This window comes from Tiliqua scincoides, chromosome 4 (assembly GCF_035046505.1).
Source record: "Tiliqua scincoides isolate rTilSci1 chromosome 4, rTilSci1.hap2, whole genome shotgun sequence".
Taxonomy (NCBI): Eukaryota; Metazoa; Chordata; class Lepidosauria; order Squamata; family Scincidae; genus Tiliqua; species Tiliqua scincoides.
In genome coordinates, this window is record NC_089824.1 from 112,293,250 (window position 1) to 112,310,640 (window position 17,391).

Consider the following 17,391-nt stretch of genomic DNA (forward strand, 5'->3'; position numbering starts at 1 on the left):
CGCCCTCCTCCCCCGGCCCAGCGCAAGAGAGCGCACCCCCCCACAGCCGCCAGGCGCCCCCGCCCAGCCCCTTCAGGGCGTTCAAGCCGCGGCCACGTCTGGATGGGTCTGAGCGCTCCTGGTTCTGGACTCAAACACGCGGACGACCCCGATCTCAGGAGCGCTCACTCGCCCGCCACGATTCTGCGCCCACCCACTCCTCCTGGTGGCGGAGCTCGAAAGGACCCCGAATTCTAGGCACTCACAGCCAAGCCCTGGGGTGCTCGGGCTCACCATGGACCGAGGTGGGTTCAAGCGTCCTTCGTTCAGATGCTCAAAAGCCCAGATCCTGAAAACGTTTACTCGGAAATCGCACGTCGCAACTACTTTCAACGTCACTGCTGGTTAGGTTAAGTGCCGGAATTCAGGCAGCAATCCTCGACTCATTTACCTGGGAGTAAGCCAGTGAACTCAATAGAACTTACTTCCGAACGTCTGTGCACAGCCTTGCGCTGTCAATTCCACTAAGCTCAGTGGACTCATTCCCCAGTAATGGTGCGTAGGGCACTGGCAGCCCAGTCCTAGCCACTTTCATGGGAGTAGGTGCCATTGACTCTAATGGGACTTACTTCTGAGTAGACACGTATAGACTGGGCTGTGCCTCACCACAGGGAGCTGCTGATGGATTGTGACGACTGTCCAAGCACCTTGGAAAAGGCGCCTGGAGAGCCTGTGCATGCTTACTAGGAAGTCGGTGGCTGCACTCCCAGGCACGCTTATCGCAGCTGGCTGGCTGGGACCCTTGCAGAATGGCCATACAACCACCATCCATCACCAAGAGGTGCCAGCATCTCCCCGGGCAGGCGCAAGGGGTGGGGAGGAGAGGAGGTGGAGGGCGGAGGCGAGGGAGGAGTGGAGTGATGTGCAGAATTTATGAGATTGGCCACCACGGCGTCGGCCCTCTTCAAATAGAGCCGGAGGGAAGCGGGAGCTCGCAGACGGATCCCTGCCCGTTTCGAGCTGCTCCCCGGGAATCTCCACAGAAAGTTGAGGAAGCGCGCCGGCCGCGCATGAGCTGCCATGAAGCCGGGGAGCCTGTAGCCCACGCCGGCGCTCGAGCCCAGCCCGGGAAAGGTCGGGGGCGCGACCTCCAGAACCGCTTCCTGGGAGGAAGATCTGCGGGCCCCCTGCGGAGGTCAAAGGCCGGGAGAGGGGCGCGCCTGCCTGCCCCGTTCCGCAGTCGTGCTCGCGGGGGCGCCCGGTGCGGGGAGAAGCTCCGCAGGGCGGACGATGCCCCCAGCGGCAGCCGGGCGCGCGGAGCGGAGGGACCGGGCACGACGCGCCACCTGAAGCGGAACGGCCGAGGGAGCGGCGGCGAAGGCAGCACCGCAGGGGGCCGCGAAGGAGCCGAGTGCGGGAGCGCCGTCGGGATGGCGCGTCCGGGCGCGGCGTGCCCGCTGCCCGCTGCCGCCCTCCTGCTGGCGGCGGCCGTGTGCTTGCTGGGCGTGGCGGGCTCCGGCTCCGGCCGCGCCTGGAGAAGGCAGAGGACCGGCCGCGCTTCGGGCTCCCTGGACGAGGAGCTCTGCGGGCTCCGCAGGGCCCGAGCGGCCGCACCGACGCAGCGTCCCTACGCCAGCTACCCGCCGCCGGCCGTGGGCTCGCCAGCCACCCGGGGACCGGCCTCCCCGCGGCCCCGCCGCGCTCGCAGCCGGGACGGCGGCAGCGTGGAGGACACGTGGGGCGAGAGCCACGCCCTCCCGCGGCGCCAGCGCGCCAGAGCCGGGCCTTCCGCGCAAACGCCCCCCGCGGCGCCAGGCGCTGTCGCCGCCCTCTACTTCTCCGGCGGCCGGGAGCAGCTGCTCTTGCGCCCGGGAGGCGCCCTCGCCGAGCTGCCCCGCAGGGAGTTCACCATCGAGGCCTGGGTGAGGCCCGAGGGCGGGCAGCGCAGCCCCGCCGTCATCGCAGGTAAGGGGGCCGGGCCGGGGAGTGGCTTCAGTGGGTGCCCTGTGGAGAGGACGGAGGCGCCCGCGGTCTTTCCTTCCCCCGCCGCCGCTGGAACGGGGCTCTTTGACTCGGTCTGGAAGGCTGTGCCGGGCGGGGGCAGAAAAGGACTGGGCGCCGGAGCAAGGAGGACTTGCTTCCGAGCAGGCGCCTCGGATCGGGCCGCACTTCTAACGAAGCCGCTTCAGCTCGGTCCTCGAGCACCAGTGGGTTTAGGCAGACTCTCAGCGCCCCGTCCTGTGCCTGTCTACTCAGAAGTAAGTCCCATTATTGTCAGTGGGGCTGACTCACAGGTAAATGTGGATAGGATTGCAACCTAAGGCTGCAGTCCGATCCATTCTTTCTTGGGAGTAAGCCCCATATACTATAATGGGACTTACTAAATTATATACTATAATGGGACTTACTTCTGAGTAGACAGGCAGAGCACTGTGCTCTAGCACAGCTTCATACTTTGGGATTGGACTGTAACAACTTGGGCCTATGCAGCCTTGGGTCTCTGTTCTGAAGTCCTCCTACTTCATGTTCGTGGGTGTGTTTGGGCTGGATGAGATTCAGAGCTTCCTTCTAAACAGCGTGAAAAACCCAGAATGATGAGAGGAAATGGGATTGCATTGGGGGGATCTGTAGAAGGCAGCAAACCTTTCCAGTCGAGCAGTGGTTCCAAATCTGTTAGCACTGGAACCCTCTTTTTAAAATTACACACCATCAGGACCCACCTAGCTTTACAGGAGTAGAAAAGAAAAAGTTTACCAGTTCAGGTGTCTTTCTGCTGTACTATTGGGGGGGGGGGGTTGCCTTCTGGAACACTTGTTGAGCTCTATCTCCATAAGATTGGGACCTTTCGGGTAGCCTTGCACTCCCTTCACCTGACCTTCCACATAAGCCAAGGCACTTTTGCTTAATTGTGAGTAAATGCAAATGTGTGGCTTAGTTTAGCTTTCCATAGGGCTCAATACATTCATCAGCTGGGAGGAAGGGACTTCCTCCTTGGACGTTTTCTGGGGGCTGCGTTTATAGCATTGAGACCATTCTGGTGGCATTGGGACCGTTCTGGTGACGTTGGATACCTCTGGGCCCGCCCTTCACAATGCACCAAGGCATAAACATGCGCTATCACTCAGTTGCACTTTCCGTAGAATTTAATGCATTTTGCTTGTATGTTATCAGCTTGTCAGTTGCAACTTCGTGACCCACCCACAATCAAGTCGCAACCCACAGTTTGAGAAACCCTGACCTGTAGGTGTTAGGGATCAGAAATATCTCCAGCCGGGGTCAGCCCATTTGTGAGGTCAACTGAGGCAGCAGGTTGGCTTGGGGTGTGTATGCTACTAGGCCTGAACTGCACATATTCATGACAGGGTGCCACTGGGATTAGGATCCCCTGTTCTCCAACTCCATACTTAAAGTGAGTCCTTTTCTCTTCTTATAGGAGCATACAGTGCTTTTTTTCTAATGGAACGCGGGGGGACGGAGTTCCAGCACCTTTTTGCAGGGGCCCCTCCCCTTTGGAGGCATTCCAGGGGGGGGGGAGCAAAATAGAGGCATTTGCTGGGTGGGTGCTGGGGTGTGCAGGGTGGGCGGGCGCCTGGCCCCTGCCTGACCACACAACAACCCCCTCCTGCCCCATCTCCAAGCTCTTGCCTGAGCCCAGCCTGCCTCCCCTCCCCCCGCGCTCTGCTTTCCAGCACAGCTTCCAAAAGCTGGTGGAGGGTGCAGGGGACATGCACCGACACCGAGGAGGACGGACAGCCAGCCAGGGAGACGGGCTGCAGCACCCATGGAACGCCCAGGTACTGGCTTGGTGGAGGAGGAGGGGAAGGAAGCTGGCTGGTGCAGCCCCCCCCCCCCGCCAATCTGCAGCACGAGCCTAGGTGTGTCTACTCAGAAGTAAGTCTCATTGTGCTCAATGGGGCTTGCTCCTGGGAAAGGGTGCATAGCCTTGCAGCCTGAGAGCCCAAGCATGTCTACTCAGAAGTAAGTTCCATTGTGTTCAATTGGGCTTACTCCCAGGAAAGTGTCATAGCCTTGCAGCCTGAGTAGACAAGCAGAGAAAGAGCTCTGAGGCTGCAGTCCTGTCCACACTTTCCTGGGAGGAAGCCCCACTGCCTCTAGTGGGACTGACTTCTGAGTAGACAGGCACAGGATTGGGCCCTGAGGCTGCCATCCTATCCACAGTAAGCCCCATTCACTAAAGTGGACTTCTGAGTAGACATGCATAGGATTGGGCTCTTAGGCTGCAATCCTAGGCACTTTCCTGGGAGTAAGCTCCATTGTCTAGACTTACTTCAGAGTAGACATACCTAGGCTTGGGCTCTTAATCCTGGCAGAGAGATATATCTGCACCCATTTTCACATGCTAAGGGCAGGTGAAAAGGGATTCTACGTGTGTCCAGGGATTCATGTTGTCCAGCCTTGCCAGAGCCTTGCCTCATCCTTCCCCCACAAGCATGCCCTCCGCCAGCCAGCATTTGCAGCTCCTCTCCAGCAATGCACAGCAGCTGCTCAGGGCAGCAGAGGACATACAATTGCATGCCAAGTGCCTTCCCAAAGACACAGAGTATTCTGATACCTGAATTAAACCATATTTAATCGCGTGTTTGCAAACGTAGCTGTTTCTATGTGCACCTAAGGACCCCTCTCGTGTAAGAATTCCTTTTGTGTTCTTACTCCCACAGTTGCTTAGAGTAATTTTACTACATGGAACTCATGTAAGCCATTTTTTGGAATCCATTCACTGCTTCCTCTCCTCGAAGTAGTGCCACACTACATACTACACGCTACAAGTGCACCTGTACAGTATTTTTCCCCATGTGTAGAAAAAATAGCTAGGGGGAAGGGGATGTGGAGATTGACAGCCCAATCCTATGCATGTCTACTCAGAAGTAAGTTCACATAAAAAATATTTTATTTATCCAATAAAAAATGGTTTAAAAATAAATAAATAAAAGATTAACAAGCTGTGAGTTCCTGCACCTTTTTATTTACAAAAAAAGCACTGGGAGCATATCATGCACTCCTGCATTCCATAGATGAGAACAGGGTACTCAGCTGTTCATCTCAGTTCTCACCCCAAGCATCGATGGCTGAGAACATGTGCATTGTAGTTTGCAGTGTTTGTGCTTGTGTCTTTATAGATATGTGGACCAAGGACAAAATCCATTTATCCACACACACGCCTGCCCCAAGATTTAACTTATAGAGTCCAGAGGAGAGGGCTAATACATGAAGACTGGCAATCCTAGCAGTTTATGGTAATAGTTTAACTCAGCATCACCTAGATCTCGTCAGTGGAGTTTTACCAGTAACAGCCCCCAGAAAAACTTAGACTGCCCCTGTTAAATAGGGAGGGACCATAGGCAGGTATAGCATATGCAAGGGTCATCTTCATCCTGTCAAAGGAGGCTGACTTTCAGGCTTTGGAATTCTTCATTGGGTCATGTACTCCCTGATTCAAAAGTGTGTGGCACTTGAATGTGTGTAGGTTCCTTACTGAATCGCTCCACCTACCTTTTAAAAACAGTGGAAATTGGTCTATTAAAAAAAAGTCCTATTATTAGATATTTGCTCCTCTTTGGGCAGATGAATGGAACTTCTGTCCCAGATTATCATGGGCAAGTGCTGTCTCTCAGGGTTTTTATCTGATCAGATCCAGGTCTGGCCAAAGACCTCTTGTGTGCCAGATGTTATCTCTTACCTGGAGATGTGCCAGCTTCTTCTCTTCTCGTCTCCTTCCCTGAATACAAAGAGGGAGACGAAATGGGAGAGAAAGTGTGGAGGAGAGGAGAATCGTGGGTTAGTGGAGCTGAGTGGCACTCCCAGCTCACCTACTGCCTGAGGTAACTGCCTCATTTGGCCTCACAAATGGGCTGACCCTGGTTGGAGATATTTCTGCTGCAGGTATGTGTGTGAAGGGATCTTCTCTCTCCTTCCTCCAGGAGGTAGAGCAGAAGTTGGATCTTTCTGCATCAAGTCTAGAAAGTGTGTCTGTCACTGGTTCCCAACCTGTGGTCCATGGACCCCAGATGATCCGCAAGACCCCAAGAAGTGACCCCTGAAGCCTCAGGAAAAAAGTAACCTTTGATCACTTCCAGCATCTAGTCAAGCAAGTGATCCTTCACAGACCACCAGAGAGAGCAGAGAATGGACTGTTCACAGCTTGCATTGAGGTAGTCTGTGGAGGAATGCTCACTTGGGAGATGCTTCCTTACATACCACCAAAGAGGGTGGAGACACAGAAGGCTGCGGCTGTGGGTGGTCCATTCTCCACCCTTTCTGGTAGTCTGTGGGGGAGTGCTCACTTGGGAGTTGTTCCCTGCAGACCACCAGAGAGGGTCAAGACTGGCCACAGCTGGCATTGCATGTGGCCCACAACTATTCCAATTTTTGCCTCAGTGGTCTGCAGGCTCCTAAAGTTTGGGAACCACTGATCTAAGTACTTGGGGGTGATTGTGATTGTGAGTGTAGTGAAAATGAGCCCAACTGTCAAGCAAACTCATTGAGAATTATCTGTTTTGGTTTCTGTAGCCTCGTTGTTGCTGTCCAGAATATGTGGCGTGTTAAATAACGGTAGATGCAGCTGGTGGGAATCTTGATGCCCTGTGATGCTAGATATGAAAGTGCTGTTGGATGGGTGTGTGTGTGTGTGTGTGTGTGTGTGTGTGTGTGTGTGTGTGTTTTGCAGCTGGATACTAAAGATACAGATCTGGGAATTCAGACACCAATGGACCATGATGGTGGTGACTCCAAGCTGTAGTGTAAGCGGAACACATTTTGCATAGTCTAGAGAAATTAGACACACTTGAGTCTCCTTGCAATTAAAAGGCCTTTAGTGTGCTTATATGTAATGGAACCATATTGATTTCAGCAACATCTTTTGCTGACTGGTTTCATATGAGACTTTGCATATTTGACATTGCTCTGAGCAAGGGGTGCCAACTCATTTAAACAACTTGAACATTGAACTTTGAGATGAAATTTTTGTATTTAGGACTTTAATTCAAAATTTTACATGGAACATTGAAATGGCTAACCATTAATTTTTGCAGAATTAGTTGAGGCTGTCGTCTACGTGATGTCACAACAAAGCAAGTTGTAAATTTGTGTCAGAGACAGGATTATTATTGTAGAGCCTCATGAGCTGCTCCCATGTGCCAGTGATTCTTAATCAGTGGTGTAGTGGTAGATTAGTGGAGAAACTCCTCATGATCCTAAATCATAGCAGTGCTCTCTTAGCCGCACTACATTAAAACTATTTTAAAAAACTTGAAATTTCTTTGAGTGTTATCTTCTCTTGCTACTTATTCCTGTTAATTTGGTATAATTTATTGAAAAAGTGAGCTGCAGATTCTTAGAGTGGGTTGCAATAATTTTAAAACTAACATATAAGAATTGAATGAGATTTAAAAATTTTGAATGTAACTTGTATATTAGAGCTTTAAACAACCTATGCATGTTTACTCAAAAGGAATGGCCACTGTGTTCCATAGGACTTGCATCCCAGATACGTTTTTGTAGATTTATGGCTGTCATATAACTACATATTGTCCTTCAGATAGCCTTTGGGAAAGTTGATTACCTGGGCATTAGCATATGGCCCTAGGAAAATATCTCATTTTGTCTTCTGCTGCTTGAAAAAAAATATTGGCTGGAGCACCCAAGTGTGGACAATGTCACTGCTTCTGCTGTAGGAGAAGCCCTGGAACTCTGCTTTCCCTTAACTGCACACCTGCTTATAAGACAAGGCCGGTGGAGTCTGAAGCTGTGTTTCTCCATTAGTAGTCCCCCAACTTTCAGCTGTTAGGACCACATGAGTCAGTCTTGCTCTTATAGTGGTTCAGGGTAGGCAGGAGGGAAGGGAAAGGTGAGGCTTTCTTGTTGTATCTCTCTCAGCTGGGTTCTCAGTGAGAGTGCCCCAGCCCAGCAATGGCTTCATCCAGGAAAAAGGTGCTTGGTGGAATGTTGGGGGAGGGGGGAGAAAAAGGCTTGTGGAAGGTGCACATTATTTTGATGCCGCTGAACTCAGTGGGCCAGTCAAAATGTGTTTAGGGGTCTGATAAGGCCTGCAGAGGGTTCCTTCTGAGGACCCTCTGCTCTGGATCAATACAGTGAAACTCCAAAGTCCTGCATCCAATAATATAATACTCCTGATAATCCAGCATTAATGTGACAAGAGCCTAGTGAGAAATGAAGCCCAGCTCCCCTTTCCCTTCGCCAGCTTATGGGATATCCTGGTAAGCATGTTGCACAGTGCCCTCCTGCCTGGCACTGTGGCTTTCTTGCCTGGCATCTTTAGCCATTTTGAGGTGCTGGTTGCGCTTGGGGTTGGGGATGTCTCAGCTCCAGGTGCACATCCTGGACGCTAGTGTCCTAGTTCAGTTTGCTGCCCTGCACAGCTATTACACAAGGGTAAAAGGACTAGACTGCCCTGTCTCATGGCAAATGTAACATGTAGGTGGGTCTTTGCCTAACTTAAGAGAGAGCAGTTGGCTCAAGGTCACCCTGTGAGCTTCTTGGCTCAGTGGGATTTAAATCTGGTTCTAACCAGCTCTAGTCCAACTTTCTAACCATTTCACCATGCTGTTAGTCCTGGGGAAACTTAGTACCCCAGCTAAACAAGTCCTGGGGAAACTTAGTACCCCAGCTAAACAAGTACTAGTACTTGTTAGTACTGAGCTAAACAAACGCATCGGTAAAGCAGCTACCACAACAAGAAGCTGACGGAACATACCAAGATCCTTGTCTACAGAGCTTGCGTCCTGAGTACGCTTCTGTACTGCAGCGAGTTATGGACTCTTCGCTCACAACAGGAGAGGAAACTGAATGCTTTCCACATGCGCTGCCTCCGATGCATCCTCGGCATCACCTGGCAGGACAAAGTTCCAAACAACACAGTCCTGGAATGTGCTGGAATCCCTCGCATGTATGCACTGCTGAAACAGAGACGCCTGTGTTGGCTCGGTCATGTCGTGAGAATGGATGATGGCCGGATCCCAAAGGACCTCCTCTATGGAGAACTCGTGCAAGGAAAGCGCCCTACAGGTAGACCACGGCTGTGATACAAGGACATCTGCAAGAGGGATCTGAAGGCCTTAGGAGTGGACCTCAACAAGTGGGAAACCCTGGCCTCTGAGCGGCCCGCTTGGAGGCAGGCTGTGCAGCATGGCCTTCCCCAGTTTGAAGAGACACTTGGCCACCAGTCTGAGGCAAAGAGGCAAAGAAGGAAGGCCCATAGCCAGGGAGACAGACCAGGGACAGACTGCACTTGCTCCCAGTGTGGAAGGGATTGTCACTCCCGAATTGGCCTTTTCAGGCACACTAGATGCTGTTCCAGAACCACCTTTCACAGTGTGATACTATAGTCTTTCGAGACTGAAGGTTGCCAACAGAAGTAGTCCTGGGGAGGTACAAGCAGCTGGGCAGTGCTCTGAAATCCTATTGGAAGTCCTGTGGAGCCACTCCTCTGATTTTTGAGATTTTTAGTGAGCATTGCAGCACTTTTGAGCATTTTCAACACATTTTTTCAAAAGCTAGAAATGTAATTTTTCTCTTCCCACTGCACTTAATCCCCTTCTGCTGCAACCTCCCTTCCTGCAACTTTCAATCACTTGTTTGCCCACTCCTTTGAAGAGGTTGTCGTTTCTTCCCTGCTCATTCCCCTGGACACTTGCCCTGCGGTTCCTCACTCTTACCTCCAAGGTCCCTGTCTTTCAGCTAACTGTAGTCTTCGATATAAATTATTTTTGGGATGTATGTGGAAGAATCCTTAAAACACATTTGCAAGGATAGCATATGCAAGCTAGCACCATGTCGGTTGTTCAGATTTGCAAAACAGACTTCCACCGGAAAAGTTTGAAGTTCTTGCTTGACTTTGGGTTGGCATTTGTAATCTAGTATTGCACTTCCAAGTACTAAAAATGTGGTGTAGTTAACAGTCCAACTTCCAGAGCAAAAGTATGTACATCATGCTAATGTGCTGGCAGCACATGTTGCTCCTGTGTGACCTCAGTCACTGCCTCACTCTGAGCAAGTTCAGTATGGTGTGTCTGTGAGCAAGCAGTGTGGATGACCTCTTCTCATGACGAGTTCTCAAGAATAAAAATGTTTCATTTGGGCCAAAAGACACGTTTTGTGGTAGCTTGTTATTTTGTCATTAGGACAACTTCTTCTGGGCTGTGTGATGCAAAAAGATTGAAAGTGATAGAGACTCCTGCCTCAGTGCTTAGTTGTCACTTCCTCCATCTTCACTGTGGGTTTGTGGATCTCTGATCCAGCAGCTGTGGAATGTCAGAACTCTGACTGGTGTTTTGTCAAGTAAGCCCAGTTGGAGGAGAAGCAACTATAGAAAATACTGACCTAGCAGCCACAGGGTGGCACCGTTGTAGCAGGCAAAGGTAACCAGGCACAGCTATTTTGTGTAGCGTAGTTGATGCAGAGACTCCCTAGGATAAGACTTTACACAGTAGGCAAGGTCCTTGATTTTTGGACCAATGTTTGCTAAAACAAACTCCAGACAGAATTGGAAAATACCTCCACAGCTCTTCTACCCCAATCCCTACAGCCTCGTAACCCACCAAGCTGAATGCAGCCCACTTGCTGTATACAGTGGTCCTTTGCTATCTGTGGATTTGACCATTTGCAGATTGTGGGGGACAGTCTTCTGGATTGTGCCAAATGCTTTAAAAAGAAGGTTCAAAAAAGTTTAAAAATAAAAGTTCCTTACCTTAGCGCTGCAAACTGTGTTGGATGCAGGGCAATTTCTGGTGATCCCGGAAGCCACTTCTGGGGCATACCATGGCCCACAACCCCCTCCCTTGGCCATGGCATGCCTCAGAATGAATCCAGAAATGAATCACAAAAGGGAGGGGGTTGTGGGCCTCAGTGTGACCTAGAAGTAGCTTCCCAGACTGTCGTAGACTGTCTTGCAGCCGGTACAGTTTGTGGCGCTAAGGTAAGGAAGGCTTTTAAAAATGTTTTAAACACAGATCCCCAATAATCATGGATATTAGTATTCGGGGGGGGGGGGGGTTCCAGGAACAGATTCCCCCCAGATACCAAAGGTCTGCTGTATTGTGACTGTCTGGTGTTTGGAGTCCTCCCCACTGTCTCTGTTTTTATAGGTGGTTAAAACAAGAGGTTTGTTGGGCCATCTTTGATCACTGGTGAGCTCTGTTCAGTGTGCTTGGTCAACAGTTTTAAAAGTCAGGGCACACAGGACTCCTTGTTCTGTCTCTTAGGTCATGCACCTGTTTCTGTAACCCCTGTTTTATTTTCTACCAAACCTATATTGATAGGAATGTGATTCTGACTCTAGAAAAAAATTGCAGCATAAGAGAGTGATAAGGAAGGTGTGGGTGTGTTTCTGGCTTCTCTTTCCAGAGAGCCTTGGTTTGCATTTCTAGGTGTGTCAGTAAACATTAGTGTGATTTCTGATGATCACGTGCTCTGTATTGTGAAACATCTGTGAGCTGGTTTGGATGGTATCATCCAAGTCAAATGCTTTGCATGAGCACATCTTGCTGCCTCACCTGGTGTGTCATTCCCACTTTCTTATCCCAGGATATGTGGTTGACCCTAACCAACTGTCACACACCATCTAAACACTGCATTAAAACTGTATTTAGATTGAGTTGGAGGGATGGGTTGGATATCTCCCCTATCCTCCAGGATGAGGAGAGTGGCAACAGTCACCAGGTGGAGTGGTCCTGAGTTAGGCTGCCCCTAATTACATGTGTGAGGTGACTTGTACGTGCTCCCTTGGGTGTGTGGGGTGGTGGCTCAACATAAAAACAACAAATAACATAGTAGAGAATTGCAGTATAGAAGGGACTTGAGCAGTGGTTCCCAAACTATGAGCTATGACTATTCCCCTGGGAGCTGCGTAAACCAACCAGGGGAACCATGGAATCCTCTCAAAAAACCTGCCACTGTATGCAGTGTGTAAGGTTGCAATCCTAATGGGGAGCCACTGCCAGTGGATCAGTAGGTCAAGGGAGCCACCAGTTGAAAAAGTTTGGGAGCCACTGGCCTTGAGGATTGATTGGTCCAAGCTCCTAATGTTCAGGCTCAGCAGATGGGGTGTCAAAACTGTAGATTGTAGAGCTTCTTCAATTAGTAAGAAGTAGATGGCGTAACTGAATGTTGTCTCATGGCCGGGAGAGGGATGGTGAATCTGCCCATACAAAGCCAATATATTGGGGAGAAACCTGAGCTCAAACCCTTCTCTCAGATCACTAATTTTTTTCAGCAGAAGAACATTCAGTCATGCTGTTCCCTACCTACAAACTGAAGTAGTCCAGTCCAAAAGCACTTTCACAGAACAAACATTTGCATGTTCACTCTCATGTTAATAGCACCAGGCTCAGTGAGTCTTCTTCGCAAGTAGGTAAAGGATTGCAGTCTGAGGCTGCAATTGTATCCTCAGTTACCTGGGAGTAAGCCCCTTTGACTATAATGAGACTTATTTCTGAGTAGGCACGCATAGACTGGGCTCTTAATTACCTCAACTACTGTTTATGCTAATTAAACCTCTGGTTCTTTTTTAAATGGAATTTGATTGCTGTGTAGTTTTATTTTCTTAATTTAATTTCTGCATTTCCATTCTTTATTTCTAATTTTTGTTTTGTGGTTTTGATAGCCTTAATGGTGAGTTTGTGTTCGTTTTCACTTGGACCCCACCCCACCTAGGGAATCTCTCTGCAAGATTGCAAGCTGAGGTAGAAGTACCCTAAATAAATAAATGCCTAGCTGTCCTGGTGAAGCAGTCTTGGAGAGACCTCCCAATCACCTCTGCTATGTCAAGGTTTCTGTGGACAGGAGCCAGCCAAGTCCAAAGAAAGAGAGAGATAGGAAATGGCTGGCACAGCTCTTGGCAAGCCACCCCCTGGGAATCCTTTACAGTTACCTAGGGAACTTCTTCACAAGCAAGGTTTCTGCTTTGTGTTGCAGTTTTGGACAGCTGACCAGAAAATAAAACTACCTTGGAGGGCATTTCAGATCACTATTTCAAAAATCTAACCCTATGCCAGGAAAGTGATGCACCAGGAGTGTGTTCCACCAGGAGTGTGTTCCAGTAGTGTGTTCCAAAAATTATTTTAGCAAATAAACCAAAGGTGTACTGAATATTATTGATAGAAATCTTTGTAAGTTAGTTTATGAACTTGAAAACAGAATTTTGTTGAGCAAGAAAGGGAAAGAAAAGATAAAACTATGTTTAAAGCATCATTATCTACCCTCTGACATCCTGAATGGAAATCACAGGGGCCTTTGTCTACTAACAGCCCAGTCCTATCCAACTTTCCAGCTCCAGTGTAACCACAATGCAGCCCTGGGGTAAGGGAATGAATGTTCCCATACCTTAAGGAGGCCTCTGTGACTGCATCCCCAACCTAGGAAGCAGAACCACAGTGGCGCCGGCACTGGAAATTTGGATAGGATTGGGCCCTAAGTCCTCAATGTATGATTACATATTTTCTATACAGTGCAATATCACAATATCACAACAAACATTACATTTTGGCAACCTTCAGTCTCGAAAGACTATGGTGCTCTGAAAGGTGGTTCTGGAACAGCGTCTAGTGTGGCTGAAAAGGCCAATTCGGGAGTGACAGTCCCTTCCACACCGGGAGCAAGTGCAGTCTGTCCCTGGTCTGTCTCCCTGGCTATGGGCCTTCCTTCTTTGCCTCTTTGCCTCAGTCTGTTGGCCAAGTGTCTCTTCAAACTGGGAAAGGCCATGCTGCACAGCCTGCCTCCAAGCGGGCCGCTCAGAGGCCAGGGTTTCCCACCTGTTGAGGTCCACTCCTAAGGCCTTCAGATCCCTCTTGCAGATGTCCTTGTATCGCAGCTGTGGTCTACCTGTAGGGCGCTTTCCTTGCACGAGTTCACCATAGAGGAGATCCAGCCATCATCCATTCTCACAACATGACCAAGCCAACGCAGGCGTCTCTGTTTCAGCAGTGCATACATGCTAGGGATTCCAGCTCGTTCCAGGACTGTGTTGTTTGGAACTTTGTCCTGCCAGGTGATGCCGAGGATGCATCGGAGGCAGCGCATGTGGAAAGTGTTCAGTTTCCTCTCCTGTTGTGAGCGAGGAGTCCATGACTCGCTGCAGTACAGAAGTGTACTCAGGACGCAAGCTCTGTAGACCTGGATCTTGGTATGTTCCGTCAGCTTCTTGTTGGACCAGACTCTCTTTGTGAGTCTGGAAAACGTGGTAGCTGCTTTACCGATGCGCTTGTTTAGCTCGGTATCGAGAGAAAGAGTGTTGGAGATCGTTGAGCCAAGGTACACAAAGTCATGGACAACCTCCAGTTCATGTGCAGAGATTGTAATGCAGGGAGGTGAGTCCACATCCTGAACCATGACCTGTGTTTTCTTCAGGCTGATTGTCAGTCCAAAATCTTGGCAGGCCTTGCTAAAACAATCCATGAGCGTTCTAGATCTTAAAATCTTTGGCCCACAGATAAAAATCTTATCATCTGCTCTCCTCCCAGGGAACACTATATGAAAGGCAGCTCCCCAGACATTCACAGGCGATGGCTTCCTCCAAGGTGGTTGGTTTGTTACAAAGCACCCAGTTCCGGGTCACTTGGGGGAGTATGGAAATGAAGTGCTCTAGGACTAGTTCGGTTACCTCCTATGAAGATCATGTGGTGGGACTGAGCCAACAGAGCCTATTGCTGAGGATTTGGCTCTCGATAAGGTGGATACTAGCTCCCCTGGAATACTGAATCTCCTTAACTTCCATCTGTAGGTTTCTTTGGACATATTTAGCGTGCCTAAGATTGTGGCTTTACTTGTCCCATATGAGGCAGCTTCCAGACGAGTAAGCATGTTCACTGCCTCCAAAGCTAGACCAGTTAAGCACAGGCTGAGGACCGCGGCCCACTGGGAGGGTGGCCAGGTGGCAGCAACTACTATTCTTTCAATGGTATTCAAGTAGTCCTCTGGGCCTCAGGTCCCATTTTGGTCATCCAAATCAGGGGAAGGTATTCCACTGCGACATGGGTTAAAGGGGTTGGCACCACAGGGGGCACTGTTGCTGGGGTGGGATCCCAGGCAGGCATCTGCTGCAGCAGGACAACCTGTCAGTAGAAGCTGCTGTCCTTCTGCATGGGTCTGTTATTGGTTGAGCCATCACCTTGTCCACTCCAGGGGGGGCAGCTCTCATGGCCTGCGGGGCCGCTGCCCACATTCTCCACCATTGTGATGTCCACAGCAGGACCTCGTCTACCCTCCAGGTGGTTCTGCGCTAAGAGGTGGTGGGCTTGAGCAGACTCCAGGTCATCCTGACTTATCTGACATCCCGTCAAGGAAGCAACCACAGGAACTGCTGATTGGCTTGGCAGAGTCTGTTTATAAGCGTCTTGACATTGTTACATCAAAAGGGTCCAGTCTAGAGTCATTAATGAGTGGATTGTTAAATGTCTTTTTTCCTATAATTGAAAGGGCGCTTCTCTTTGCATTGAGATAAAACTTTGGGTGAAAAAATCCATGAATAATTAATTTACACCTGCATATGTTTACAGGACTATCCAAATGCCAAAAACAGGTGTTCTGTTCATTGTTTGATGGTGTTGTGCAGTGTCAAACAAGGCTAAGCGTAAATTGTATTGCGTGATCAGCATAGGCATTGGTACCTAAGAAGTCTTATCTAGTTCCACATAAAGGCTTAGGAAGTATGTGTGTGTGTGTGTGTGTGTGTGTGTGTGTGTGTGTGTGTGTCGGGGGGGGGATGAAAATGCAGTATGTGTTGTTTTCTCTAGGCCAGTGGTTTTCAAACTTCCTGGGAGATTTACTTGCAGGGTAAGTCTTTGCGGGGGCAGGGGCAGCAAAGCGATCCCCAGGAATGTGCCCCTGCGGGGGGAGGGGTTACTATTTTTTAACAAAACATACATGTTCCCAGGGTCCAGGAGGTGTGGGGAGCCCCATGGAGCGCTTGCAGGACTCCCCATGGCTTCTAAACTGTGAAAGTTGCAAGCACAATTAAACCTGAAGTGGAATTTCCAGTTTTGTCACGCTTTCAACTTTCATTGTTTAGAAGCTTCAGGGGGACCTGCAAGCGCTTTGTGGGGCTCCCCACACCTCCTGGACCTTGGGAGCACGTATGTTTTCTTTAAAAAGTAGAACCCCCCCCCCCGCAAGGGCGCGATCCTGGGGATTGCTTTGCTGCTTTCCCCCTGTCCCCGCCCCTTAAAGGGAACGGGGTATTGTTACACGAGCTGCTGGGCCGCGACCCACCAGTTTGAGAACCACTGCTCTAGGCATTGTGTGTTGTTCCTAGCAATTCTATGGATTAGGTTAGCCAGGAATAAAAAATATTTAAAAACAAGGCAACATTGAAGTAAAATTCTGTATGACTATTATTAATAACAATATTTAATACACTATTGATAAAAAATGTAATTAAAGTAACAAATTACAGTTTAAACAAATGCTAATGTGTGTAGTGCCATCATGAACTATGGGCTATTTAGGCATACAACGTCAGACATACAGCATGATTCTTTTTAATGTTTTTTGTTGCAATGTGACAAATTTAAATGGCCCATTGTTAAAAAGTCACAGGCATCATGCCACAATAATGCAGCTTCTTTTAGTATTGTTTTTTTTTTGTCTTGCTGTGATTGACAGCCATTCTAGCCAACGAGAGCAGCACATCCTGGACTAAACAGCACATTTCTAAGGTGCAGTGCTTGACTTTCAGGGGAACATATCCCCGTGCTAATTGTGTATTGCTGTGTTTCGCCTCTTAAGATGTCTCTTGCTTTGCACGTTACCAACTCCATGGCATGTATTCTGTGGAATGTTCAGGCAATGAGTGTGGGGAAAACTGGTATTTAATACTTTTGGTATTTTGTGGTGTAGTATGTAATTCCTGGTTTACCTCAATTGAAGTTTTGTCTGTAACAAATAAATGTCTGCCAACTGTGAGGGTAACCCTTCATTGGCCTCACAAACTGGACTACGGTTCATGGAGACTTATGCAAGATGGTTCAAAACTGATGGTATGTGGCCTCTGTGAGGAACTTCATATAGAAACTCGCAGCTGCTTTTTACATCAGTTGCAGGTTGAGAACAGATTCCAAAAGCATGTAGGGTGCATCGTATTAGTCTATCTGAGAGGTGCCTTCTCTTCACTTTGTAGAGTAGCTGGCAACAGCACGTGTGATATAAGAACCCAGCAGATTAATTAATTGGAGGCAAAATTTGAGGATGGAGCAAAGCCTCTAAATCAGGGGTGCTCATTATGTCGATCGCGAGCTACCAGTCGATCGCGAGGCGAAATGAGTTGATCGCAGGCTTCTCTCCTGTCCACGCATCCCTAGGAGTGAGCCTCTGGCAGGCTTGTGAGCCCAGGGAGCGAGCCCAGGGAGTGAGTCCTTCCCCACACCTTTCCCCTGCTTTTGCACT

At 49.4% G+C, this 17,391-nt stretch overlaps 1 protein-coding gene across 1 annotated transcript in view; it reads left to right on the forward strand.

The window, feature by feature from the left end:
• Positions 1-899: 899 nt before the first annotated feature.
• The window catches only part of PAPPA2 (pappalysin 2), a 188,695-nt gene continuing 172,203 nt past the window's right edge, over positions 900-17,391 (forward strand). The window contains exon 1 of the mRNA XM_066624530.1: positions 900-1,944. Coding sequence (XP_066480627.1) covers positions 900-1,944 — 1,045 coding nt within the window. The remainder of the gene's footprint in view (positions 1,945-17,391) is intronic.